General features: G+C 54.4%; 1 protein-coding gene across 1 annotated transcript in view; it reads right to left on the bottom strand.

The window, feature by feature from the left end:
- Positions 1 to 4865, bottom strand: part of TRIM71 (tripartite motif containing 71) — a 66496-nt gene extending 61631 nt beyond the window's left edge. The window contains exon 1 of the mRNA XM_042956503.1: positions 3990 to 4865. Within this exon, the coding sequence (XP_042812437.1) occupies positions 3990 to 4865 (876 nt within the window). The remainder of the gene's footprint in view (positions 1 to 3989) is intronic.
- Between the last annotated feature and the right edge of the window lie 22974 nt (positions 4866 to 27839).

Genomic DNA, 27839 nt, shown 5'->3' with positions numbered 1-27839 from the left:
AGGAAGAAAAGTCAGTCACAGAAGACGTCTAGACTGCCCATGCCATCACAGCCTCCACGATTACTGGTACACTTTAGACGAGGCTATGCCTGTAAGGCCATCTCAGGAGCACAGGCTTGCCAAACCAGCCATGGCCCACGTCCCCGGGATCCAAGTTGCTAAAATCCATCCCCAGGCACTTTGACGGAAGGCCCGGCACATCCCTCGGCTCCATTCGTCCTGTGACTTTTTAGAAAGCCCAAGGTTACATTCAAGGCTAAGGAATTAAGAGATCAATAATGAGCATCTCTCGCCCATATATTTTCGTCAAGCATTTTTCTGTTTGTCTGTTTAATTCCAGAGACCTCAACCTTCAGGAATCTACCTGGTGAACTGGATTCAAAGTGGCAAGTTCCAATCATTTCCAAGGAATGTATGGAAAGCTAGGTTGGTTTGGCAAATGGGGGAGATTCGTGCATTAAGCAGACACACATCCGCCAAATCCCGCAGAGCAGGTGGAAGATGGGCGCACAAACACTAGAATGCACATTTCTTTTCGCGGTTTTCCTCCTGCCCTGAACAAAGTGTCCCGGATATACATTTCATCACTTACACAGCTCGCACATACAGTTTCAGGGATGCCTGCCTGAAGGAGCTTAGGCTCCGGGAATGCAGGGTATATTGGGACCAGCACCGGTAATATCCCCGTTCACCATGACTCAGTCAAAGTAAGATACAAGAATTCATTCCTCAACCAATTATTTGAGGCAGCCATCTTCCTCAAAGTGGAATGAGGCTGACTTCTGGAGAGTCGTTTCCTGGGGAGAAAAAGAGCTCCCCCAGCCTAGGATGGATGGGTCCCCATACAGGATCCTATTGGATTGGAATTCTAGAATTTATACTGATAGGAAGCTGTCGGGGTTTTTTTGTCGTTGTTGTTCGCTTGGCTGTTTTAGGTCCAAGGCCAACTGTATCAGCACCTGCACCCCATCTTCCATGCCGGAGACAGGAAGATCGACACCCACCCGCCCGGCCTAACTGGGAACAACACTGCCCTGGTCGGTTGGCTGAGCTGCAATGCCTCCCGTGGCTCAAGATGGCAACCGCGTCCCCGCCACGTCCCCACCCCGCCAGTGACAGGGCCTCTCCTGGGGACGAACACGCTCGGATCCCACGCTGCTTCCCGCCAGTTACCGGGTGCCGACGCGCCCCAGCCGCCGCCGCCCCCGCCCCTGAGCTCTGAGCCGCCCGCGTGGCCTGCAGCCGCCAAGGGCTCATCTCCCACACGACAGCACCACGACCAGGGCGACCGCGGGGCGCGCCCAACTCCTACACGCTGTGCCCAAAATGCGCGCGCCCCGACTCTCCGGGCCGCCTTCTCGGTGCCCGCGGGGAGAGAAGCGGCCGCTGCGCCGCCGCCTCCAGGGCTCCCGCCGTGCTGACCTCTCGGCCGGGCCTGGGCCTGGCGCCTGCAGGCCTCTGAACTCACCACTGGGACACCAAGCTACGGTGTTACAGGAGCCACAATTCCTTTATCGTCTTGTTGTTAAATCCAATTATCTTCTTTGAGGTTTTAGAGGCACATTTTAAGCCACGTTCTGGAAACCTTGCCTACCCTAAGGAGGGTACCCTGGGAGGGGGGTGGAGTGGAGGGTGCTTAAGGAAAGCCCTGCGGGCCAGACCCTACTGGCCCCTCCACGTCCCCGGGCGCCCAAAGCACCTTCCCGGACATTAAAGCCGGGAGAGGCCGGGGCTCCAGCCTCCTTCCCGAGGCCAGGCAGCACCACTGGAAGGCAGGGGGCTCCCTGGACTGTTTGACCGGGCCTGACACAGAGGGCAATGGGCAAGAACTCGAGGGTCGGACCCCTCCCTGCACGAGCCTGGTGCTTTCTCTCCTAACACTCTGGCCCGCCGTTCACAGCACTGGTCTGTCACCTTTAAACCCACACTTCCCAGCATCCTAAGCGCAGAGACGACCACGACCGAAGGTCTAAGCGTTCCTGTCCGAGATACCTTCTCTAAATGAAACCGGAGGGGACACAACTCCCCAAACGGAGAAAGCTTCCTGCTTCTAAAGAGCAGTTTGACGAGGGAATCCATTAATGCTTTGCCAGACTTGAGCCTAGTGTCGCACAACTTACAGAGCGAATCTTCAGGGCATCCCGGAGAACCACCAGGGCGAGGGGACACCTCACACCCGCCCACACCGTTTCAACAGTGGTAGAATTTTAAAAGTGTATAAACCTTTTACAAGTCTGCCCACACGGAGCATCTTTCTGCCTTGGCCCGAGTAAAACGAGTGTAGATCTTTAACTGGGAACATAAACAAAACCTGACGTCTAAGCTCAGCTGCCGGGAGGGAGAATTCAACCAGCGCCCCCCAACCCCCAGGAGGGAGACTGTGGCAGATTCGAGACGCTCTTTCCCTCCCTTCACTCCCCCCCCCCCGCCCCCGACCCTAATCTTCAAGTGATTGGACTCCATCTTTTCATTCCTGGGCTTCAAGATCGGTATTTAGCTCAATCATTCATTTTTCTAAAAGTGTAAGAGCATTCCCCGAATGTGCCAACTTCTAAGGTGCCTACCCGAGGCTCAAAGACGAAGGAAAAGAATGCCCCCTAGCTCAATATCTGGAAGGAAACTTAAAATGCGGCGCCTACAACCAGTAGATTAGAATTTCGGCTTTTTTCCAATAGGAGACGCCGGCTTAAGGCCATCAAGCAATAGCTCCGCCCTCGTCCCCAAATAACAGGTTAGGAGTGGAGGAGGCGGCACACTGCGCAAGCCTCGGCCCCGCTCGGTCCCGGCACACGCGCTCCTGGTCTCCAAAGCCTCCGCCATCTCCCGCTTGCTTCCCCTGCCAGGCAGGACCCTCGCCACCGCACACACCACATCTCACGGGTTTGCGGGCGGACGGCGGCTTCAGTCACCGACCCTCCTGGCGGGGCCCGCTCCTCAAAGACTTTAGTCCCTTCCTCCGACGGGCCGGGCCAAGGTGTAAGCGGAAGGCCTCACACGGTGCGGAAAGTAAGCGAGCGAGGTTCAGTCGACGGCCAAACGAGCGAAATCAAACCCAAAGCCTGCCCCGCAGCCCGCGGACTCTGCGCCGAGCGGCGGGGGGCTCCGGTTTTTCTCGAAGGGAAGTCCAGCCCGCGGCGCAGCGGGGTGGGGGCGCCTCCCCCCTCCGGGAAACCAATTCCCGCACGGATCGCGGTCGGGGCCGGCGGGGGCGGCCCGAGGGGCTGTCGTGCCAGCTCGGTGAGGCCCGCGGGCAAGGCCCCCCGACTCCCCCCACTCACAGGCGCGCACGTGCAAACCGGGTCCCCGCGGGCACACGCGCTGCCGACTCACAGCCGTGCGTGTCCGGGCTCACACCCCAGTCCAAGGCCAGCCTGCCAGTCCGACAAGCAGGGACGCGAAAACGCGCTGACGGAGGGGCCTCACGACCCGGGGGGGGGGGGGGGGGGGGGGCTGTGCTGTGCCTGCACCAGAGACCGCGTCTACACAGTCACACACACACCTTCCATCCCGCGTCTTAACAGCACACACGTGTTGTCAAACAGAAAAGAGGAAATCAAAGCCCCTAAGGGGGGAGTGTTCTCAAACCTCGGGGACCATCCAGGTAAGGGGGCGGGGGGGGGTTCGCACACGCAAGCCAGCTGTATACACACGCGCGCGCGCGCACACACACGCACACACACACACGGAGGCTACGGCGGCCACGACCTGCCACTGCACGAAACGAGACACGGAGAAGAGGGGACACCGCGCCTTCCGGGGTCCCTCGCAGCAAGCACGCCGAGGCCAGACCTCGCCACACACGCTTCCCGGGGAACGACCTCCTCGGCGCCGACGACCGCCGCGTCGTCAGGGGAAAGACACGGGAGCCGGAGAGGACCCCCACCCCCACCCCGCTCCCTTCGCGTGGGGACCGGGGACGGAGGTACTGGGGGGGGCGCGAGCCCCCGCCCCCCCCTCGCCGCACCCCCCCCCCCCCCCCGCGCACTCACCTCGTCGTCGTGGTGCTGGCAGAAGCCCAGGCGCTCCGGAAACACGGACAGGATGGAGAAGGGCGCGCCGGGGAAGGGCGGCCCGAGCCCGAGCTGCTGCGCGGCAGCGGCGGCGGCGGCGGCGGGACCCGGCGGGCCGCGCTCGATGTAGTGGTCCTTGGTGAGGCGCACGCGCTGGTGCGCGCGGACGCAGTTGTCGCACAGGTGCTCCTGGCAGTCCAGGCAGCGCGACGAGGCCGCGTTGCCCTCGTCGCACGAGCTGCAGCCGTGCGGCCGGCGCAGCAGCAGCGCGGACGGGGAGGCGGCCGGGGCGCCGGGCGCGGCGCGGGGCGGCGCGGGCGGCGGCGGCGCGGGCGGGAGCGGCGGCGGGGCCGAGGCGGGCGCGCGCGGGTGCGCGTGGTGCGCGTGGTGCCGGTGGTTGCTGTGGCCGCCCGCGCCCGCCGGGGCCCCGGCGCGCCCGTTCTTGGGCTGCGGCTCGTCGGCCGTGGCCACCACGGCGTCGAGCAGGTTGCTGAGGAGGAAGGCGGACGAGGGCAGCGCGTCCATGCCCGCCGCCTCGGCCAGCACGACTTTCTGGTCGCACACGGGGCAGCGCAGCTTGAGGGGCTCCCCGGGCGCGCCGCCGCCGCCGCCGCCGCCGCCGGCCGCCGGCAGCCGGTGCGCCTCGAGGCACGGGCGGCAGAAGGCGTGCAGGCAGGGCAGGACGTGCAGGCGGCGCGCCGCGGCCCCCGGGCCCCCGCCGCCGCCGCCCGACGACGTGGACGTCTGCGAGGACGACGACGACGCGGACGAGCCGGAGGAGAGCGGCGCCGGCGAGCCGCACATCTCCTTGCACAGCAGGCAGATCTGGAAGTCGGTCTCGGGGAACGAAGCCATTTGCAGGCCGGCTCGGAGGCGGGAGGAGGCCGGAGAGGAAGAGGAGGAGGAGGAGGAGGAGGAGGGGAGGAGAGCACCGCCGAGGCGGGTGGGGGGGGAGCCGCCGACTCACTCAGAAACACGCATCGAGCGGGCCTGCGAGCCAGGAGCCGGCCCCGGGGCGGCTCGGCGCGCCCCGCTTCGCCGCGTCCCGCCCGCGCGCCGCCGGCCCCGACGCTGCGGGCATCAAATGCCGCTGCCCGGAGGCGACACGGATTCCTGCCGGAGGACGCGAGGCTGCGTTGCCTTCAGGAGCGGGAGCGCCGAACAAGTCCCGACACGCGAGGGGCGAGCGGGGGCGGGGAGGTCAGAGGGCTCGCTGGAGCAGCCGAAGCGCGGTTCTCGCCAGCCCCGGGGAGAGGCCCCCCCCCCCCACCCAAGGTGGAGTCCGCTGTGCAATCCGGGTCCCGACGGGGTGAAGCGGCGTTCGGCTCCGCGAGCGTTTGGTGCGTGGCTTTTCCTCCAACAGATTTAGTTCGTCTCTTCCCGGGAGAGGAAAGCCCCCCACCCTAGCCAAGGCGGCAGCGGCGCGACGGCCAGCCCGTGTGCCCCCGCGCGACGCCGGCCGCCCCGCCGCATGACGCGGCGGCCCGGGGCTCCTGGGTGACCCGGCGTGCGGCGCTCGGGGCCGGCGCACGGCCGGGCGCGGCCTCCCCTGCCGGGCGGTCGGCCCCGCCGCAGCTGCAGCTAGTGGGGGCCCGGCCGCGGCCGCACGCGGGTAGTACGCACGCGCGCCCCACGCGCCTCGGTTCTCCCGCGCGCCCGCCTGGCCCGGCCGCGGCTGCCGGCGCTTAACACGCACGCGCGCCCCACGCGGCCCGGGGCCCTCGCGCCCCCGCCTCGCCGGGCCTTGGCGCCTCCCGCGCGCGCTCCTTCCCCTCCGGGTTAGCCGCGCTGCAGCGCGGGGCCGCAGGTCCCCGCGGGCCGGCCTGAATTATTCATCGGCAGGAAGATATTAGATGTACCCGCTGCCCGCTCCGCGCGAGCCGTCGTGCAATGCTATCCGAGCTCCGCGCGCGCCCCGCGCCCCTCCTCCTCACGTCCGTCCTCTCTGAAACCTTGGCAGCGAAGGGGGATCACATTTCCTTTGTCATCGGGCCATTTCGCCCTCGCCTTGGTCCCCCCTCCGATCCCGAGCCGCGGGGACGCAGCTTCCTCCGGGGCGCGCAGGAATCAGTGGAGCCGGCAGCAGCCCGGCGCGGTGAGCTCGGGAGCCGCGTGGCCCACGCCGCCGGCCCGCGTCATCTTCTCTCGGAGTCCCCGAGCGGGACTCGGGTGGCCTCGGCCGCGCCGCGCCTACTGGCCCTTGCTCGCGCCGTGCGCCCTGGCCTCCCGGGGCTGTGCACAACTCCCCTCCCCAATTCGGCCTGAGTGCGTGCACGCGCGCGCGTGCCCCCTCTTTCTCTGCTTTGCCGCCTCTTCCTCCCTCTCCTTCTCCTCCGCTCTCGGTACGCCGGTTATTGGGACTGATCGGAATTCGGAATCCTTTTAATCTCCAAAGGAGCAAACTCACTTCCGCCCGAGTGCTGGGAGGGGGCTGGGGGAGGGGACACAGGGGAGGGGGTTCCAGGCAAACAGGAAACATTAGCCCTCTCGGCACGGCTCGCTTTTGTGTGCTCCCTCCCTCCTCCCTCCGACCTCCTCCCTTCTCCAGGCCGCTGGGGAGATGAACGCCCCCGGGCTTCGGTGTGACGACCTTTGAAACCTTCCGAGCGAGGAGCGGAGAGCGACTCTTCCGTTTATTTAAAAAAGAAAAGATTTCATTTTGAATCCTGGTTCTACCGAGGCCGAGATCCACTGCCAGCGAGGTCTGGGTTCCCCCCCGCCCCCGAGACACACACACACACACACACTTTTTTTTTTTTTCCTTTTACGTTTTCTCAAGGACTCTGCGTATGATCCCCAAGCACACACTTGTGTGTACTACTGGATGCGTGGAATTTAACGAATCTTGAATTCTGATCTGCAGACGAGCCAGTTTCCTTTGAGTTTAATGGGGGGTGGGGGGCAGAGGTCAGCGGTTCAGGGGAGGCTGCCCGGGGACGGCCACGCGGCCATCTGGGTGGTTCCTCCGGCTGCCTGGGCAGTTCTGGGAGAGGAACTTGCTCGGCCCTGGAGAGAGGCTGGCTTAGAAGAGCACAGAAGGCCACATACCAGGGTCTAGAGGGCGTCTGGTCTGAAGGCCAACGGGTGAACAACTGTCCCCATCTTAACACGTCACGTTAGTGACATCTTGGGCCCTACCGGTACGGGCAACTACCTGGATGAATCTCGAAAACATCATGTTAGGAGAAGGAAGCCAAACACAAAAGAGTTCATACTGTGCGAGTCCATTCACAGGAAATTCTAGAACGTGCAAAACTAAGCCGTGGGGATAGGACCAGTACCCTTGGGGGTAAGGGATTTGGGCTGGGAAGGGGGGAGGATGGAACCTTCTGCAGTAAGGAAATAGAAATATACTGGTGTATACATTGGTCCAAACTTGTCAGTCTGCCATTTAAGATCTGTTCAAGATTTCACTGTTTGTAAATTGTACTTCAATAAGAAGAAAAAAAATAACTTGGTGTTCAGCCTCAATAACCAAAATGATGAAGGAAAAAAAAAAACAAAACACAACTATGTAAACATCCCCAGCTCCTCTGAGTTGGTTCATCAGAATTCAGGTAGTTTTCCAGGGGAAAATCAACCTGGAAAGAGCTCTCCAATCATCCCAGCTGAACAAATGCGCTTGAAGGCCTCAGGCTGCAGAAACAGCTCCCTTACAGGACAGATTCCTCCTGCGGCCCAAGTACTGTCCTGAGATGGAAGGAGCTTCAGGGTAGAAGAGCCTCACAGCCCCACAGGAAAGGCCCGGGTCCTCAGCTGCTCTTAGGAGCGCTCACCTCAGCCCCTGGACTGAATCCGGGCTCAGTGCACACTCACTGGGAGGTGTGAGGAGTGGAAAAATCATCATCAGAGGAAACCATAACATGTGTTCGTTGTACGTCAATAAAACTGGGAAACAACAAAACAGAGCCCCCCCCCTTTTTTTTTACCATGAAACAGAAGTAAACATTTTATACTTTAAAGATGAGGGAGGGGCCCCTCTTGGTCCCATCTACTGCCAATCTGAGTTTCTTTCATAATTTGAGACGCACGTGTAAACATGTACATGCTCACACATGAATCTCCACACTGCTACAGAATTTTCTGCCATGCTGGCCTTGCTCCAGACGTGTTGTGTGTATTTCTGGGTTTGTTTCTTTTCCTTTCTCTGGTTGTTTTTAATTCCTTTTTTTTTTTTTTTTTTTTTTGGTTTTGTTTTAAACAAAAACAAGAGGAAAACAGATGGGGGAAGAGAACTGCCAGAAGGAAGATGGCCCCAGAGGGTCAGAAAAGGGATGGGCCACCAGCCCCCTGGACGCCCTGTTGGATAGCCTCACCCTCAAGCAGCTAAAAAGGTTAAAAAAAAAAAAAAAAAAAAAGATGCCAAGGGGGAAAGACTCATCTGTCCTCCAGGTCCTACGGCTCTAAGCCAGTTTGCTAGCGGATGGCCCAGACGAAAAGCCAGTTGAGACACCCTGGTGGAGCAGGAAGGTGTAACTCCAGGAACAGGAATCACACCTGACCACGGTTGGCGGGCTGGTTTCCTGGAGACGATTCCCCACAATAAACCAAAAAGAAAAGAAAGGAGAAAGCAAGCAGGGAGAAAAAAGGTCTTGCTTCCTTATGGTGAAGTACCTTCCCTTTCTTTCCTTTCTTGAATTGGCAGGACACTGCCAGGAAACAGGGCTGCGGTGTAAATGGTTCATGCAGCACATTCCGAGTTTCCATTAAGACAACTTGTAGGAAATCGGGGAATCTTTGCAGCAAGTAATTAACCCCACTGCTATGGAAATACAGTTAAGGTTTTGAAATACGGTATAGCAATACAGGACAAATTGGGATGAGACTTCCTAAGGCTATTGCTTACTCATGAGAGGAAGGAGAGCCACGTACCCAGACGAAGGGCCCAAGACGGTCCCCTGCTATAAACGAGTATTAAATTTTTCACTGCCATCCTAGCTAATAAACACCCTTCCTAAGCAAGCAGCCTTCCAGCTTTCCCTCCACTGGTTAACATCAGAAAGGGACTACATGTTCTTTCCTGAGTCCTGAAAATACATCGTTTGTATTTTAACAGCCGCTTTTAAAAAGAAACCCGCCCTAAAAATAGGTAGACGGTAAATGTGCATTTTTTCTCGAATTCATCTGTAGTCCTGTTTTGTTTTCAAGGGTGACACAGGACCTTGCTGCTGTCTCAGACCTGGGGGCGGGGGGAGTGGCGAGACCACATTTCCATCATCTGCTTTTTTCATCTGGTCCTTTAATTAAATATTTGATGCATCCGCTGGTTCTGATGTCAAAATTGCACCTTTCACTCAGCATCCTGAGGGTACATTTACATAATTTTGAAGTACATAAATCACCAGAGTATTCTTTTCAGACATTAAACAAATATTACATCACAATTACTATTTTGAGCCATGCTGGGGGGGGGGGGTGTACCAGCTTAACAGACAGCTGTTGAGTCATTCATTGCCTGCCTCCTGCCAGTTGAGGTGGGGGGGAGGGGAGCTCCGCACACCTGGCCAACTCTTGACTCCATACCCTGACTCTGGCCTTGAGATCATTTGACAGAAGCGCATCAGCTGCTCTCAACAACCCTGAGTTCAGAACAGCAGCAAGGGAGGGGATATAATGTAAACTCTAGTTACCCAGAAATTGACGAGACTATGGTAGAGACACTTGAATTGTACACAGGAAAAGTAAAAATCGCTAGGTAGCTTTAGTAGTTCAAAGTAGTTCAGAGCTCAGCTAGGCTTACCTCCCATCTCCACCACTCTGCTGTATGACTTTGACCAAGTTAGTTAACCTCCCTGTCTCAGATTTCTCATGCTTGTAACGCGACTGGTGCAAACACGTAGCTCGTCAGGGATAAGTGAGCTATTAAGTGTATGCTTTTTAGTATAGCACCAATGACACATAAATGCCCAAGCACGTATTTAAATAATAGCTTTTTGTATTTATTTTTTTAATGTTTATTTTCTAAAGCTTTATTCACTTTTCAGAGATGGAGAGAGACAGAGCATGAATGGCAGAGGGGCAGAGAGACAGGGAGACACAGAATCCGAAGCGGGCTCCAAGCGGTCAGCACAGAGCCCGATGCCGGGCTCGAACTCGCAGACCGTGAGATCATGACCTGAGCCAAAGTTGGTGCTCAACCGACTGAGCAACCCAGGCGCCCCTTGAACATTAGCTTTTTATCATCATTATTCGGTGAGTGCCTGCCACTTAAATCTATCATTGCTTCATCACTACCTTCCGCTGGCCCTCCACGTCTCATACAACCAATTGTGTCCTCCTTCCCCTCTAACACAGTGGCCATCTCTCCTCCTGTCACTCTCCCCTCCAGTGCCCACTGTGGCCCGCCGTTTTTAAGCTGAGCTCCCAGCCTAGATTTTCTAAAATGAAATGTGTACCTTTCATAAGGGGGCAAAGAACAACAAAGGTTGTTTTAAAGACCAATATAGCAGAAAATCAAAATATGTATAAGCCTGTGCAGCTTCTCATTCCAAATGCTCTCTGATTTTGTAGCTGAAGGTCTCTATGCCATTTAAGTTTTCCTTTTTTCAGCGCAACCCTGACCCTCACTCATTCCACCTGCTCCCGATTCCACCTGGTCCCTCTTACCTAAAAGTTAACTCAAATTGCTTAACCTGATGGCCAAAGATCTCTGTGCTCTGTCCCAGACCTCCCTTTCCACCACCCTTCCACGTAAACCCCTTTCCACCACCTATCAATGGACAGCTAACACTGCTTCAGACTCACCGTCTGTTTTCTGCCCTGGCTGTTCTGTGTCTCCCGGACTTCCAGAGCTTTTACTGAAAGCTGCGGTCTATTGCCTCTCTCCTAGAGTCTGGCTTGGGCCAACAGAATATGGCAGAAGTGACGCTATGCCTCTTCTTGAGCCCAATCTTTTTTTTTTTTTTATTGTGAGGTTTAATTTATTTATTTTGGGAGAGAGAGAGAAGGAGAGGGAGGGAGGGGCAGAGAGAGAGAGGGAGACACAGAATCCGAAGCAGCTCCAGGCCCTGAGCTGTCAGCACAGAGCCCGACGCGGGGCTCGAACCCACGAACCAAAAGATCACGACCTGAGCCGAAGTCGGACGCTTGACCGAGTCACCCAGGGACCCTCATTGTGGTTTTATTTGCATTTCCCTAATATCTAATGATATTGAGCTTCTTTTCGTGTGTTTATTTGTAAATGATGAAAGTGTTCACAGCTTCAGCCTCTTTTGAGGGGGTTCTTTTATTATTGACTGTTTTATTATTGAGAGTTCTTTATATATTTTTGGATATAAATCCTTTATCAGATGCCTGCTTTGCAAAGATTTTTCTCCCAGACTATTGCTTATGTTTGCATTCTCTTTTGTGTTAACTTAAAATTTTGAGGGGCGCCTGGGTGGCTTAGTCGGTTAAGTGTCTGACTTTGGCTCGGGTCATGATCTCACGGTTTGTGAGTTCGAGGCCCACGTTGGGCTCTGTGCTGACAGCTCAGAGCTTAGAACCCGCTTCATGTTCTGTGTCTCCCTCTCTCTCTGCCCCTCCCCTGCTCACACTCTGCCCTCTGTCTCTCAAAAATAAACATAAAAAAACTTTTTAAAATTTTGATGAAGTCCAACTTATTCAATTTATTGATTTATTCTTTTATGGGTTGTGCTTTGATGATCTAAAAAATCCTCCTCTAGGCCTTGTTTTCCTCTTCTGTAAAATTGGGATAAAGATAGAGAGATCCTGGCTTTCTGGATCATTATGAGGATTAAATGAGATAATGCTTTAAAGTATTCAGCTCAGAACCGGGTACATGGGAAAGCTCAGAAAACGATGGTGATGCATGCTATTATTATTACTAATTACACTCCCCCCCACCCCCGCCCCAGGTACTTTGATGCTGCATCATCTGCAATGTCATTACCCTCCACCTCATCCATCTAAGCCCACCCATCCTGACTCACAACCCAGGGTCGGAAGTCCTTTCTCCTCCCTCCCCTCCCACCCTCACTGCACTTCAGCGGTTACCTCCGTTGTGAAATCTGCCACGTTTGCCTGTGGGAGGAGTTTGTAGGAACTGTGATCCCCAAGTTGTTCATTTCATGCCTCCCTGTGTCCTCGGTTTTTAGTAGTGTCCTCTCACAAGGGCTCTGGCATAGCCATGTGATTTGCTTTGATTAATGGGACGGTAGTAAATGTGACAAAAGCAGAAACCTGCAAGTCTTTGAGTGACGCTCAGCCCTCTGCGGCACCACGGTGGCTCAGTCGGTTAAGCTGGTTAAGCTTCCGACTTCGGCTCAGGTCACGATCTCGTGGTTTGTGGGTTCGAGCCCCGCGTCGGGCTCTGTGCTGACGGCTCGGAGCCCGGAGCCTGCTTCGGATTCTGTGTCTCCCTCTCTCTCTGCCCCTCCCCTTCTCGCACGCGCTCTCTCTCTCAAAAATAAATAAATATTTTAAAAAAATGAAGCTCAGCCCTCTTGTTGCTCTTGAACCCCTGTGATCGCCTGGGCCAACCTGTTGGGAGGATGAGAGACACGGAGCCCAGGTACACCTTCTCCCCACCCCGATGCCTGGCCAACTAACACACATGTGAATGAGGCTGTGCAGGACAGCCAGCCTCCAGCCTACCTGCCAACTGACGGGAGGGGGGACTTACCCAAGTCAATGCAGCGAGACAATGAGGCAATAGGTGACGTCACTCGACGAGTGTTTCCTGAGCACCTACTATGTGCCAGACTTTGGGAATTCACCGTGAAGGAGAAGACAGATGGTGTACACATGAAAGAATGTGGAGTGCAAGTCCCAGCTGGGTCGGAATTGAGATGAAAGGGTGTGGATTTCCTAATAGGTTGAATGAGAGAAAGACGGGCACCTGGGTGGCTCGGTGGGTTAAGCATCTGACTCTTGATTTCACCTCAGGTCATGATCTCAGGATTCCTGAGCTCGAGCCCCATGTTGGCCTCTGCACTGACCTGTGCAGGGCCTGCTTGGGATTCTCTCTCGAAAAGAAAGAAAAGAAAAAAGAGAAGAGAAGAGAAGAGAAGAGAAGAGAAGAGAAGAGAAGAGAAGAGAAGAGAAGAGAAGGAAAGAAAAAAGAAAGAGAAAAGAAAAAAGAGAAAGAGGAAAGAGAAAAGAGAAAAAAGATGAGAGAAAAGAGAAAGAAGAAGAGAACAGAAAAGAAAAAGAAAAAAGGAAAGGAAAGGAAAAGAAAGGATGGAAAGGAAAGGAAAAGAAAAGAGGACAGAAAAGAAAAAAGGACAGGAAAGGAAAGGAAAAGATGGAAAGGAAAAGAAAAGAGAGAAGAGAAAAGAGAAATAAAAAGAAAAGAGAAAAGAGAAAGAAAAAGAAAAGAGAACAGAAAAAAAGAAAAGAAAAAAGAAAAGAGGACAGAAAGGAAAAAAGGAAAGGATGGAAAGGAAAAGAAAGGATGGAAAGGAGGAAAGGAAAAGAGGACAGAAAAGAAAAGAAAAAAGAAAAGAGGACAGAAAAGAAAAAAGGACAGGAAAGGAAAAGATGGAAAGGAAAGGAAAAGAGAGAAAAGAGAAAGAAAAAGAAAAGAGAAGGGAGAAAGAAAAGAGAACAGAAAAAAAGAAAAAAGAAAAGGATGGAAAAGGAAAGATGGAAAGGCAAGGAAAAGAAAAACGAAAAGAGGACAGAAAAAAGGAAAGGATGGAAAGGAAAAGAAAGGATGGAAAGGAAAGGAAAGGATGGAAAGGAAAGGAAAGGAAAGGAAAGGAAAGGAAAGGAAAGGAAAGGAAAGGAAAAAAAGAAAATAGAAAGACTTAAGTCAGGAAGCAGAAGAGGGGGTGACTCCAAGGTTTTTGGCCTGAGCGGTTGGATAAATGGGGACACTGGGAGCTCGCGCGGGTTTATGGCGGAATCAATACCAAACGGATCGTGCGGTTCCCGGGAGGGACCAACGCGGTGCCCGGGGAGATCGTGCCGGCGCTCCTCGGGGGCCCGCGTGCCCCCAGCCCCCGATGCCCGCCCTGCCCTGCTCGGTCCCGGGTCCCAGAGGCGGCCTGGCACCGGCACGGCCCGCGTTCCGGGGTCGGTCGGCTTCCGAAGGGGTCTGGCCGGCGGACGGGGGCGTGGGGAGGAGCGAAGCACCGGGCCCTTGCCCCCGTCGTCCCTCTCCGCCCGGGGCGGCCCGGCTGCTGTCGCGCGGCGGCCGCCTCTCTTCCGCGGCTCCGGCGCCGCGTCTTCCGCCAAACCTGTCCCCTAGACTCCGGCTGTGACCAACACGTCGGGTCGTCCGGTCCTCCCGGCTCGGCCCCGCGAGGGGGCTCGCGGGCCCGGCTGGGAAGCGGACAGACACCGCGCGCGACCCGCCCCGGGCGGCCTCACGGGCCCCGGGCGCTCACCTCGGGCCTCGCCCGCTCCGACCGCCGCGCTTCCGGGCCAGACGCGCCCGCCGCGCGCGGGCTCCCCCTTCGGGGCCCGGCCCCGAGCCGCACGCAGCCTCCCCGAAGCCGCTCGGCGGCGCCTCGGCCGCCCAGCCCGCCGCCTTTGCCCGACGTGCCCCTGCCGAGGATCGCGGCCGCGCCGACCGCGTCCCACCTCCGGGCCGGGCCGGGCCGGGCCGGGCCGGGCCGGGCCGGGCCGGGCCGGGCCGGGCGGACCCGCCGTCCCGCTCAGCGCTCACCGCGTTTCCCTGGGAGGCTGGTCCTCGGCCTCCGAAACCTCCCGCTTCCGCGGTCCCGGCCGGGGCGGGGGGCGCTTCCGGCGGGTTCCCTCCCCAGACCCGGGCCCGAACGCGCGCGTCGCTGCTGCCACTCGGGTTCTGCCGGACCGGACCACACCCCGCGGAACCGTCGTCAGTGCTCGTCCCCCGTTCCAAACCGCCGGCGCCCCGGAGGTGGGGGCTAGTCGCGCGCCGCGGGCACCAGTGACCCTCCGTGACTCTTCGTCGCACGATGGCCCCGGGTTTCCGGCGACCGCAGGCAAGGGCCTTAGGTCTCCCCTTCTGGTCACGAGCCTCTTAGGGGGACCCCTCGAGCGGTCTGCTGGAACCCACCTGAGGGTGCTATCAGGCAGGAGGAACCCAGGAAGTGTGGTCGTCAGACGTGAGCATGCTGTTCACCTGCCCCCACGGCACCTCCTTTCTCTCTTTCTTTTTTGTTAGCGTTTGTCTCTTCTTAGGCTTATTTAGTTTTACTCGTTTTTATTTTTGTTTACTTTGTATTTTGAAATCATTTGATTTTTTTATGTTGGGAGAGAGCGCATGTGTGCACACGTGCAAGCAAGGGGAAGGGGCTGGGGGGAGGAGAGGGAGACAGAGGGAGCACAAGAATGGGGGGAAGGGTAGAGAGAGAAAATCCCAAGCAGGTTCCATGACGTCAGCACAGACCTGAGCTGAGATCGTGACCCGAGCCAGGATCAAGAGTTGGACATTTAACTGACTGAACCGCCCAAGCACCCCTCCTATTATTTTTTTAAGGAATCTCCAAGTGCCAACATGGGGCTCGAACTCACAGCCCCAAGATCAAAAGTCACGTGCTGCACCCACTTAACCCGCCAGGTGCCCGTTATGCCTGTAATATGATTATACATTAATACATATGTATTCCATGTACAAATGGATGTATTATACACAGTTAGCCTTGAACACCGTGGGGTTAGGGGCACCGACCCCCGTGACGTTGAAAATCCGTGGATAACATTTGACTCCCCCCAAACGTAACTACTAACAGCCTACTGATGACCCGAAGCCTTACCAATAACATCAGCAGTCAATGAACACATATCTTGTATGTTACGTGGATTATAAACTGCATTCTTACCATAAAGGAAGCTAGAGAAAAGGAAACGTTACTGAGAAAATACATGTGCAGAACTGTACTGAATTAATGGAAAAAAATCCGCACATGAGTGGAGCCAGTGCCGTTCAAACTCCTGGTGTTCAAGGGCTGTGTGTGTGTGTGTGTGTGTGTGTGTGTGTGTGTGTACATAATTCTATAAATATAACTTTAAAAAACTTTTTATTTTTGAAACAGAGAGAGACAGAGCATGAGCGCGGGAGGGACAGAGAAAGAGGGAGACACAGAATCAGAAGCAGGCTCCAGGCCCTGAGCCGTCAGAACGCGGCCTGACGCGGGGCTCGAACCCACAAACCGTGGGATTATGACCCGAGCTGAAGATGGACGCCCAACCAACTGAGCCACCCAGGGGCCCAGTTTTAAACCATTAAAGTAATCTAGAGTAAACAAAAGCAAATATACTTGGTAACAGAAGAAGAAAAACAATCCCAATAGATGTTCCCCAACAATGGTGAAATTGTTAAGTATGGGATACTCAGTTAAAAGAAATGTTACGTAGTCAACTAAAAGCAATGTAAATGAATTCTATGTGAAAATATGGAAAACCACTTGTGATAAAGCATTTATGAAGAAAAAAGAATACAAAATTCTTCACAAGTTTTGATACTATTATAAAAGTACATAATCTATGTTTTTAAAATTTTTCCTTAAAAAAACTTTTTTTAACGTTTATTTATTTTTGAGAGAGACAGAGCATGAACAGGGGAGGGGCAGAGAGAGAGAGGGAGACACAGAATCTGAAACAGGCTCCAGGCTCTGAGCTGTCAGCACAGAGCCTGACACAGGGCTTGAACCCATGAACCACAGGTTCATAACCTGAGCCCAAGTCGGACGCTTAACCAACTGAGCCACCCACGCGTCACATATAACTTTATGTATCTAATTGTTTTTCTGAACCATTTGGAAGGAGATATGATACCCTTCTACTTGTAATCAGTTCCTTGTGCATTTCCTAAGAATACAAACATTATTTTACAGAACCCAAGTACACTTACCGAAATCCGGACATGTCACATTGATACAATGCCGTTATCTAATCCACAGACTGTCCTAATAATGTCCTTTCTGGGCATGTCTGGTTTTGCCTTCCCAGGGCCCTGCGTCTCCTGTCCCCTTTAACCTGGCACGGAATCCCCCCGACCCTTTGTGACACTGTTGAAGCATCCAGGCCACTTGTCCCCTCCTAGGGTTCAAACACCCCCCAGGATTTTACCTCTCACCGTGCTGCTGTTAACAAATCTTGTCGTGCAGACCCAGGGGAGGGGGGCTCTTTTCAGGGCCTCGTAAAACCTTAAATAAGCGACATGAACAAATTCCACTGTGACCACTATCTTGTTAAAATTCCTTAAAAAAGTGAACTCTTTGGGCCCAAAGGACCTTAACAAAAGCCAGGTTGTCCTGGTCTTTGCTGCTCCTCAAAGGGTTTTACGTGCTGTTTAATGATTTTTCGCAAATAGTTTTTCTTGCCCCTAAAGTTGGATTAATTGAATTTTAATTCGGTGGGATCACCCTCTAAAAAAAGAAACGCGGGCTTTGCGGCTCTAGTTAAGGCCACGAGACCTAATTAAGACCTTCTCCAGCAGACTGGGATGTCTGAAGGGTGGAAAATCCAGGCATGCAGCCGCCTAAACTCACCTCTACTTTGGGTTGTAATGAAAAGAATCCCAGGGGTGCCTGGGTGGCTCAGTCGGTTGAGCATCCGACTTCGGCTCAGGTCATGATCTCGCTGTTCGTGAGTTCGAGCCCTGCATCGGGCTCTGGTGCTGACAGCTCAGAGACTGGAGCCTGTTTCGGATTCTGTGTCCCTCTTTCTCTCTGCCCCTCCCCTGCTTGTGCTCTGTCTCTATCTTTCAAAAATGAATAAATATAAACAAAAATTGAAAAAGAAAAGAATCCCCTTTTCCTTCTGGGAAAGGAAAGCCCAATGGCCTATGAAAGGAAAGCCGCCCCCCCCCCCGCCCCCCCGCCCCGTAGCATTCTCCAGCATCATCCAGGTACCCTCTGGTGGGGGGGGGGGCTGGTATAGGCCTAAATGGCTCCTGTGGCCCAGGTCACCCTCGGGTTACCTTCATGTTCCTCCATTTGTCCTGACCCTTTCAGAACTCTATTCTCATTTACCACAAACAAACAAAACCTTTTCATTTTGATTTTAAAAAAACCTTTGGGGAGGTGTGCCTGGGTGGCTCAGTTAAGCATCTGACTTCAGCTCAGGTCATGATTTCCAGGTCTATGAGTTCGAGCCCCGTGTCAGGCTCTGTGCTGATGGGTCAGAGCCTGGAGCCTGCTTCCGATTCTGTGTCTCCCTCTCTCTCTGCCCCTCCCCCGCTCGCGCTCTGTCTCGTCTCTCTCTAAAAATGGGTAAACATTAGAAAAAGAAAAAACCTTTGGGGCAGCTGGGTGGCTCAGTCAGTTGAGCGTCGGACTCTGTCTCTTGAGAGGTAGGTCTTGATCTCCCGGTTTAGGAGTTCGAGCACCGAATCAGGTTCTGCACTGTCAGTGCAGAGCCTGCTGGGGATTCTCTCTCTCTTTTACTTATTTAATCTTCACCGATCTGGTACTTAATAAGAGCCAGGCACTGTTACCAGAGCTTTACAAATATGACCTCATAGAAGCTTCATAACAGGCCTCCGAGGTTCATAGTATTACACTCCCATTCTGCAGATGAGGAAACTCTAGCAAGAGAGGTGAGTAAGTTGCCCGAGGTCACACAGGAAGGAGTGCCCCTGAGACTCGCACCCAGGCGATTAGGCTCTAGAGTCTGTGTGTTTCCCACCTTCCCTGAAGCCAGCTCCAGGAAGAGAGGGCATCCAAGTGGATGCATCACCGACAAACTAGAAAGAAAGCAAAGTGGGTCTCTTCCCAAAGGAAACCCATCTTTTGCCCAGTTTGAGAGTTTCATTGGGTGTCATGCCTGGGCAGTGTCTTCACTGGGCCCTTCGCCAACCCCGCCCTCCCCGGGGAGCCCTCTCCACGGGGACAGCAGGAATCTTGTCCAACAGGCTCCTCGGTCCTACTGATGACTGTGGCAACAGGAGCCATGGGGTCCAAGAACTGGGAGGAGGCTTCTATCTTTGTATCCCCTCCCATCCCTGCCCATCTGCAGATTCATTTAGCCCTGAGGTGAGTTAGAAGCTCCCCGAGATCTCCCCTCAACTGCACATGGGACAACCCCAACTCAAGACTCCTATCCACCCTGCATCTCACCAGATGTGGGTCAAGCATGAACCGCTCCGGGCCAGTCGTCTCTCACCTCTGTGGCCCTTCTCCGATCCTAGCAGGTCTCCTCCAACCAACATTTTGGCCACTGCCTGGGTCTGCTCCCCAGATCTCCCACGTCTTTCCCTGGCCTGTGTTTGCTGCTAAAGAAAGCCACAGTAATTACATGGCAGCAGAAAACTGAGTTTCCTGGGGCTACGAGGGCTACCAGGTGGCTCAGTTGGTTCAATGGCCTAATCTTGATCTCAGCTCAGGTCTTGATTTCATGGTTCTGAGTTCAAGCCCCATGTTGGGCTCTGTGCTGGGCGTGAAGCCTACTTAGAAAAAAAAAAAAAAAAGGAAAAGAAAAGAAAAGAAGAGAGAAAAGAAATTAAAAAAGGAAAGAAAAGAGAGAAAAACGAAAAGAAAAAAGAAAAGGAAAAGAGAAGAGAAAAAAAAGAAAAGACAAGAAAAAAGAAAAGAGAAGAAAAGAAAACAAGAGAAGAAAGAAAAAAGGGAAGAAAAGAAAAAAGAAAAGAAAGGAAAGGAAAAGAGAAAGGAAAGAAAAAAATTGAGTTTCTCAACCTGGAAGATGTGCCAGTTTAAGGCAGGGAAATTTGCATGTCTTGGTGCTTTCCTATTGGTTGTTTTGAGCATGATGTGGAAATTGGGATGTTGGAATCTAAACAGACAGGAAAGGAAGAGCTGAAAGCCTTGTCAGAAACCACAGTTCTGGCTTCTGGGGGTACATCAGCTTGGGAAAGGGGTGTCAGGAATGAAAACAATGAGCCTCCAACTCACAAAAATGTGCGTCCAATCATAAGGAATAATCAGAGAGGGGCACCTGGGGGATCCGTCTGTTGAGCATCCGACATTGGGTCAGGTCATGATTTCGCAGTCTGTGAGTTCGAGCCCCGCGTGGGGCTCGGTGCTGACAGCTCGGAGCCTGGAGCCTGTTTCGGATTCTGTGTCTCCCTCTCTCTCTGCCCCTCCCCTCCTGTGCTCTCTCTCTGTCCCTCCCCCGCTGGCACTTGGTCTGTCTGTCTGTCTGTCTCTCTCTCTCTCTCTCAAAAATAAACATTAAAACAAACAAAAAGTAATAATCGGATAAATCCAGGTAGAGGAAACCTCTCCAAGACCACTGGCCTGGAGCCCTGAAAACTATCAATGTCCTGAGTGACCATAAAGGCTTGCGGAATGTTCTGAATTAAAGAGGGCCCACGACATCCAAATGCCGCGCAGGATCCTGAAGCGGACTCTGGACGAAGGGGTAAAATGACGGAAGAGGGCACGGTGGGGGCAACTGAGGAAATCTAAATGTGGATTGTGTCCTGCTAAATAAAATTATAAACGTCTTGGGAGCTATAATTGCGTTTGCTTACGTAGACAATGGCCCTGTTCTGAGAGATACAGTATCGTTGTGTCCAGCATCTTACTGTCAGAAGTTCACTAGCTAGTTGAGTAAATAAATGAACGCAGGGGTGTGTGCGTGTAGGAGAGAGAGAGGCAGCCTGAAGCAAATGTTAGTAAAGTGTTAACAGGTGGATCTAGGACATAAAGGTGTTCACTAGTAAAAGTTGATTACACTTTTGCACTTTTTTCGACATCAATATTTCATCTCTCTCAAAAGGGAGGAAGACAGGTGAAAATTCCGAAATGCAATTCATAGAACCTTCCAGAGAACCAACAGCAAGTAGTGACTTCTTCTCTCCTTCCCCGAAATAACACAGGACACACACACCCTGATGTCCACGGTCTTTCAGGGGAGTCACAGGCCCTGAGGCCCTCTATGCCCCCCCCCCCCCCCCAGAATCACAGGGTCTGAGAACTGAGACGCGTCCCTGACAAACGACCCTTTGCGTCCGGTTTCAATCCGCTGTCCCCCCAGCAGCAGACACTCTGCAGTGTGACAGAGACCTTTCCCGGTTTTATTTGTCTGCAATGTGCCCCCGATGGCCCGGTCACCTGCAGCAGTCCCCAGCCCCTCTCTGTCCGGCCCACCTGAAATGAGCCTTCCTCCAGGAAGCCTTCTTTGAATTCTTGGCTCCTTGTCTCGGCCCTCAATTTGGCTTGGGCCTCTGGAGGCTCGGGCCGCGTGCTCCGAACTCAACTTGGACAGTGTGCCTCGGAGGGTACAGATCTGATTGCCAGGGCGGGAGTGTTTTACACCGTGTCAAGTGGAGACCGATCTATGAATGACTTTCAGTCACTGACCACAGTTTCCTGGACAGACTGTGATATCAAACCTTGCCTCGGGGCGCCTGGGTGGCTCAGTCGGTTAAAGCGTCCGACTTCAGCTCAGGTCACGATCTCGCGGTCCGTGAGTTCGAGCCCCGCGTCAGGCTCTGGGCTGATGGCTCGGAGCCTGGAGCCTGCTTCCGATTCTGTGTCTCCCTCTCTCTCTGCCCCTCCCCCGTTCATGCTGTGTATCTCTCTCTCTCAAAAATAAATAAACGTTAAAAAAAAAAAAAAAAAACAAACAACCTTGCCTCCCACTTTTAGGTGTTTCAGATTCGCTTGCGGAGAGGAGCTAAGGTACGATTTGTTTTTCTATTTTTCCAAACTCGGAGGCAGAATACATGAGCCTCAGCATAGGGTGAAGAAGGTATCCGCCTCTTCCGTTCACCCACAAACAAAGTAAAAGAAAAGGGAAACCAATGAGGTTAAACGACATAAGACGTATAAGAGGGTATTGAAATGAAATTAAATAACGGACTAGAGACGTTTAAATAAAATAAACGAAATTAATTAATGAAATGAACTTGGCCACGTGAAATGAACATGCATGAAACAATAAGCCAAACAAAGTAAGGAAACAGAATACACGAAATAAGAGAAAAGAAATAAAAGGTAAAATAAATACAACTCAATAAAAAAAACTCAATGACAAAAACCAACAGGAAGAAGAAACAAGATGAAGCACATGAAGTGAATCAGGAAAACATCGTCATCATGGAAGGAGACGGTTAGGCAGGCCCCCGGCGTCGCCCAGAGCTAAAGCTCCGGCCTGGGAAACGCGGGGTCCCCTCGGCTGCGCCCGCGCCCCGCGGGGCTCGCTCGCCGCCGACAGGTGGCGCCCTGGGCCCTGAGCATCCAGTCGGCCCGGCGCGGCCGGGGCCTCGGGGCGGCGTGCGCGCTCGGTGCGCCTTTGCTGCGGGACCTCGGGCGACTCTACAACCTGAGGGCTGTGTCCCCTTCGGTAGAAGCGCACGCGCACACGCGCGCGCGCACACGCGCGCACGCACACACCCGCGCACACCCGCGGCTGCTCGCTCTGAGCGCCTGCAAAGCGTCACGTGGAGCTCGGGGTTCCTGCCGCCAGGACACAGATGCGAGTGGGTCACCCAATGCCTTCCTCCTCCTCCTCCTCCTCCTCGATGGAACGAGTTGTTTTATATAAAATAATTGAAGGCGCTAAATAAAGTGGGAGTTGGAGACGGGGGGCGGGGAAGAACCTGCCCAGTGGCACAAAGGGAAACGATATGCGTTCAGAAAGTTCCAGAGTAGCTACCTGTGGCTTTCCCGGGGATTCAGTGATGGCAGAGGACGTTTGCAAGCGGCCTTTCCAGAAGTCCCAGAAGTCCTCGGCCCGCCGTGCGGGGGGAGGGGAGGGGGGGGTGGGGGGTGGGGGTGGGGATGGGGACCCGGGGCCGCTCACATGCAAATGCAGCTGTGACAATCCGGCCGGGCGCCTCCGCGCCTCCGGGAGGCCAGGCTGGAACAAAGAATTAGCATTTTCTATATGTGAAAAGCCCGCATTCCTGGGCGGGGAGGCCGCGAGGGCGCCGGCCCCCCTCCCCATTCACACTCCGGACCACACAGAGAGCCTCTCGCGCCAAATGCTCGAAGGTTCGTTTCAGCTTTTCTTTTGACCCGAGCGATGCATACGAAATGTAGATATTTCCCTAAACGCCGGCTTTGACATTTAATGCGATCCTAAGTAGTCTGAAATGTGGACGGGATTAGGAGGAGGCTTGGGGCCCACAGGGACACTTGGCCAAATCCTCCTAAATCCCCCAGGACAATTGTTTGTCACCACACGGATCCCCTTTGCCCCAAATGAGGGGGCTAATGAACTCGGCTGCTTCCCCCCCCCCCCCCGGTGGCACCCCCACTCCTACCTCGGAGCCTGCGTCTCTGCCTTCTTCTTCCCAGGGAGAAAGAGGCTGAATGTGTCAATTGCTTGCTTTGTGTGTATCCGGGTTTCGTTACTTCAGGCTGGACCAGCCGAGTTGGACCAGTAACCCATCCATCCCGGGCCACTATTCAACTCACTTGATAAGGCTCAGGAGGTCAAGCATGCGGAGGCCCGGCAAACCTTGTGTTAAGTTAATAGGCCGCCTCCACCTGGAAAGAAGTGGGTCCTGGGACACTGCCAGGCCTAGAAAGAAAAAAAAGTCACCCAAAATTCCGCTCAGTGGACCTTGCAGGTCTAGAACGATGTCTTCAAAGTACTTGCAACCCCAGAGGGGGAAGACAACAGCTGACAAGAGACAGAACATAGACCGTGCCTGAAGACGTGCCAAGTTCCACGGTGGGGCTCAACGACAAAGCTCACCAGCCCAGGACATACCCGTGGTGAGCATGTCTGGAGTCAATGAAGACTTGGAGTTTAAGACAAATGAAGCTCCTCGGGGGTTGGGGCCACCGAGAGGCAGTGTGGGATGGCTCGGATGTTGGCATGTTGGAACCGGAGGAGAGAGATTTCTAGGGCGTGGAAGGACAGCAGAGCCCGGGAGGTGGGAAGTGCCGACTCCTTTGGGGAGACGGCAGGGAACCCAGTTTGGGCAACGCGTGGGACATAAAGGAGGGGTCAACGGAGGCTCAGTGGAGCGGAGGAGGTACCATGAAGAGCGCCTTCAGGCCTTCCGGAAGGAACCCCTGGGCGGGATTCAGCACTGTGCTGTAGGCAGTGACCTGCGGGGTTGAGGCAGGGAGACTTGTGACCTGGCGTCACAGAAGGTGAGGACCTGGGCGGGGTGGGTAGAATGGGATGAGAACACAGGAGGCCAGTGTTTACTGAGCAACTACCAGGCCCCCGATCCTGGTATGAAAAACACGAGGCTCCAAATAGAACCGCTGATGCTGAGCCCCTCCTCGCCAAACTGAGCCTCAACTTACAGTGTGGGGTCTCCCAGAAACGGAATCTGAATCCAGTTCATCAGATCAGCACCAGTGAGGGCATCTGCCTGATAGCCCTGCCACCTGTGGGTAACTCTGCAGTAACCAACCCTCTTGGCCAGCGTTAACTACCATCTTCCATTCCCTTCTGCCATCTTTCTTCTTTTTTTCTTGCTTCCTTCCTTCCTTCTTCTTTCTTAATGTTTAGTTTTGAGAGAGACAGAGCACAGGCAGGGGAGAGGCAGAGAGAGGGGGAGACAGAATCTGAAGCCAAGGATCCAGGCTCCGAGCCGTGAGCACAGAGCCCCACTCGGGGCTCGAACTCATGAACTGCAGGATCATGACCTGAGCTAAAGGCAGATGCTTAACCGACGGAGCCACCCTGGCGCCCCCCGTCTATTATTTTGTACAGGTCCTCAGAGCCCCTTTCCGTTAGACTGAATGCTGCCCGATTGGAATCGGCTTCTGCTCAAACTCTTCAACTTTTTGATCCGCCTCAGTTTATCTTTTAACAGTGGACACATCCGAAGTGAAGAGAGAAGGTAGTTTACCTACGGAGCCCCTGCTCCTACCACCCGTCTGCGGGCCTGCCTCAACGTGTGCCGTTTCCCTAACGAAGCAGGAAGCGGTCTCTGCTCTGATATCCTTTAGGTCACCCCGTGAAAACGGTGGCGTTCCCATTCGGGGCCCAGGCACTTCCAGCTACAGCGAGGGCCAACCCGGCGGGGAGGTGACTATTAGCGCCCTCATTTTACAGATGGAGAGACTGAGGGGCGAAGCAGCACGACTTGCTCCGGCTCACGCGTCCCACGAAGCCAGTCCACGAAGTCATCGGTCACTTTTCTCCCCAAGGCCTCCCCTCCCCGAGGGGAACGGACTGGAGGCCGAGAGAGGGAACACTCAGGCGACGGAAGCGTGGACAAGGCCTGGGCCGAGCGGGTCGGAGGCTCACAGGAGGGCCAAGTGAACTCCCTGGTGGTGGATGCCCGCCAGCCGGCCGCGCTTTGCGTTCATCGCCCCGTTTGAATCGTCGCCGGATCCTGGGGAAAGGCACCCTCGTTTGGCCAAGCGGGTAAGAACCCGAGAGAGAGAGGAAGTCATCCGCCCGGCCGCTCGGGCTGAATGAGCGGTCAGAGAGTGGCACACGCGTGCCGGACACGTCAGGGTGCGCGGTCACGACAGGACACGCTGGCGGAGGGTGAGTGGTGTCCCCGCGCAGGCAGGTGGCGGGCCAGGACGCCGGTGGGGGGGGGGGGGGGGGACTCCGCGGAGTGGGGCTTGCGGGGAGCCAGCCTCGGATGCGAGGGCCGGGGGTGTGACGGACGACGGTGCCAGCCCTTCTGAGGGTTCACACCTTACGGCTCGGGGACACTGGCGTTCCCGCTCTCGCCGGTCTGTGAGTTTTGCCCTTTTCAAAGCCGAGTAGGTAGCGGAGCCTGAAGAGAAGCTAACGAGCCTCTTCTCAGCATTCACCTCAGGGGCGCCCGGCTGGCTCAGTCAGTTGAGCCTGCGATTCTTGACCCTGGGGCTGTGAGTTCGAGCCCCACGTTGGGTGGAGAGATTACTTAAAAATAAGTTGTTTTTTTTTTTTAAATGTGTATTTATTTTTGAGACTGAGAGAGACACAGCACGAGCAGGGAAGGGGCAGAGAGAGAGGGAGACACAGAATGCGAAGCAGGGCCCAGGCTCTGAGCTGTCAGCACAGAGCCCGATGCGGGGCTCGAACTCACGAACTGTGAGATCGTGACCCGAGCCGAAGTCGGACGCTTAACCGACTGAGCCACCCAGGCGCCCCAAAAATAAGATCTTAAAAAAAAGTCACAACCCTCGGAAGTAAGGCTTAAGATTGATGCCTACAACACCCATATCTGCTTACAGAAAACCATATGCCACAGAAGAAGAGGTATGTATCACAAGAGAGCCAAAGGGGGAAGAAACTGGGGACACCTAGGACAGACTTCAGGGAAATGGCATTTAAAATCTTTTAGCGTATTAGGATTACCTCACGTAAGAAAGGTGGCGGTCACAAACTGGGACAGGAAGGATCTGGAGGGCTTCCTGGCTGACGCCAACAGCCACGCAAGTACAGACAGCCACGCAAGCTAAGAGCTTCTGTGGAATGTGCTGGCATCTGCACAGGGTGGACTCTGGAAGGCACGGCTGGGCCGACAAGGCGTCGGGAAGAGTGCTCAGGCTGGAAACTCACCGACCTGGCCTCCCCTTAGGGTGTGCAGGGAGATCCTGGCAACGACAGTGGGATCTCTTTCCCGGCCTTCCCTGCAGCTAAGGGTGGCTACCTGACTTGACCGGACAAAGGAGATGTGAAACTGAGGTCTACTGGGGGTTTCTGGGAAAGTGTGTTCCTGAGAGTCTCCTGTGAGGACAGGTTGCCTTAGCCCTCCTCTCCTTGCCTTCAATGCAGACATAATGATGGAACATCCTGTGACCGGGGACAAAAGCCCAGATGCTAAGGCCAACGGCAGGGAAAACTAGAGCGGAGTCCCCGAGGGCATCACTGAGCACCAGAACCAAGGCCGACAGCTGCCTATGTATCCACTTCTCAAGCGAGAGAAAAAGGCTTTGTTAAAATTATTAGCCTATTGGGGCGCCTGGGCGGCTCCATCGGTTGAGCGTTCGACTTCGCCTCAGGTCATGATCTCACGGTTCGTGGGTTCGAGCCCCGCGTCGGGCTCTGTGCTGACAGCTCAGGGCCTGGAGCCTGCTTCGGATTCCGACTCCCTCTCTCTCTGCCCCTCTCCTGCTCACGCTGTCTCTGTCTCTCAAAAATAAATAAATGTAGAAAAAAAATTAAAAAAAAAAAAATTAACCTATTGTGTACTAACAGCCCAATGTATTCTCTACTTAACACAGCAATATGGGGCCTCACCTGCTCACAGCTGTTCCTGCTTTCCCACAAACCAAGTGGCAAGCAAGGAAAGTTCTCATTTCTTGAGATTTATGCAAAGATGTATTGTCCTCAAGTACAATGAACAGGCCTCTCCATTTCACACTACCATGATCCTCTGCAGTTTACCAATTTATAAGTTCTGTGGACTCACTCTCCAGAAATGCCCAGGCCTAACAGTTCTGCCACCCTCCTGCAGCACGACTGGGTCCCCCAGAGCTGCTGCTGATCTGGGGCTGACAGCACGGAGTCTGCTTGGGATTCTCTCTGCCCTTTACCAGCTTGCGTTTTCTCTCCCAAATAATAAACATAAAAAGTGGAGAAAGACCCCCCCCCCCCTTCTCTGAGTCCTTTGTGGGCAATGTCTAGTTACCTCCACAAATACCTTGTTCTGGTAGATATCCCTATCGGAAGTGAGTTCAGCAACAGAGTAAGTCACATCAAGTGTTGAGTAAATGATGTGCTGTTATCCAAACACTTTCCTCTCCAGGTGTGAAAATGGGGAAGTACAGAGATCAGCTGGGGTGTCATACTTCCCTGTCTGAACATGGTCTCCAAACTGGGGAACTGAAGAGGTGTAGACAGCAAGGGACACTTCTAAACAGCAAGCTTGGATGAACCTACCAAACATGGTCTCAACCAGAAGGTCCCCCAGTTTTTTCTTTTTTTTTTTTTTTTAAAAGATTTTAAGTAACCTTCATACCCCACGTGGGACTTGAACTCACAACCCTAAGGATCAAGAGTTGCATGCTCCTTTGACTGAGCCAGCCAGGTGCTCCTCACCCAATTTTTCTAAACAAGTCTGTATTACGGCTTTTTTAT

Source organism: Panthera tigris, chromosome C2, assembly GCF_018350195.1.
Source record: "Panthera tigris isolate Pti1 chromosome C2, P.tigris_Pti1_mat1.1, whole genome shotgun sequence".
NCBI classification, from domain to species: Eukaryota; Metazoa; Chordata; class Mammalia; order Carnivora; family Felidae; genus Panthera; species Panthera tigris.
This window is presented reverse-complemented; position numbering and strand designations above follow the sequence as displayed.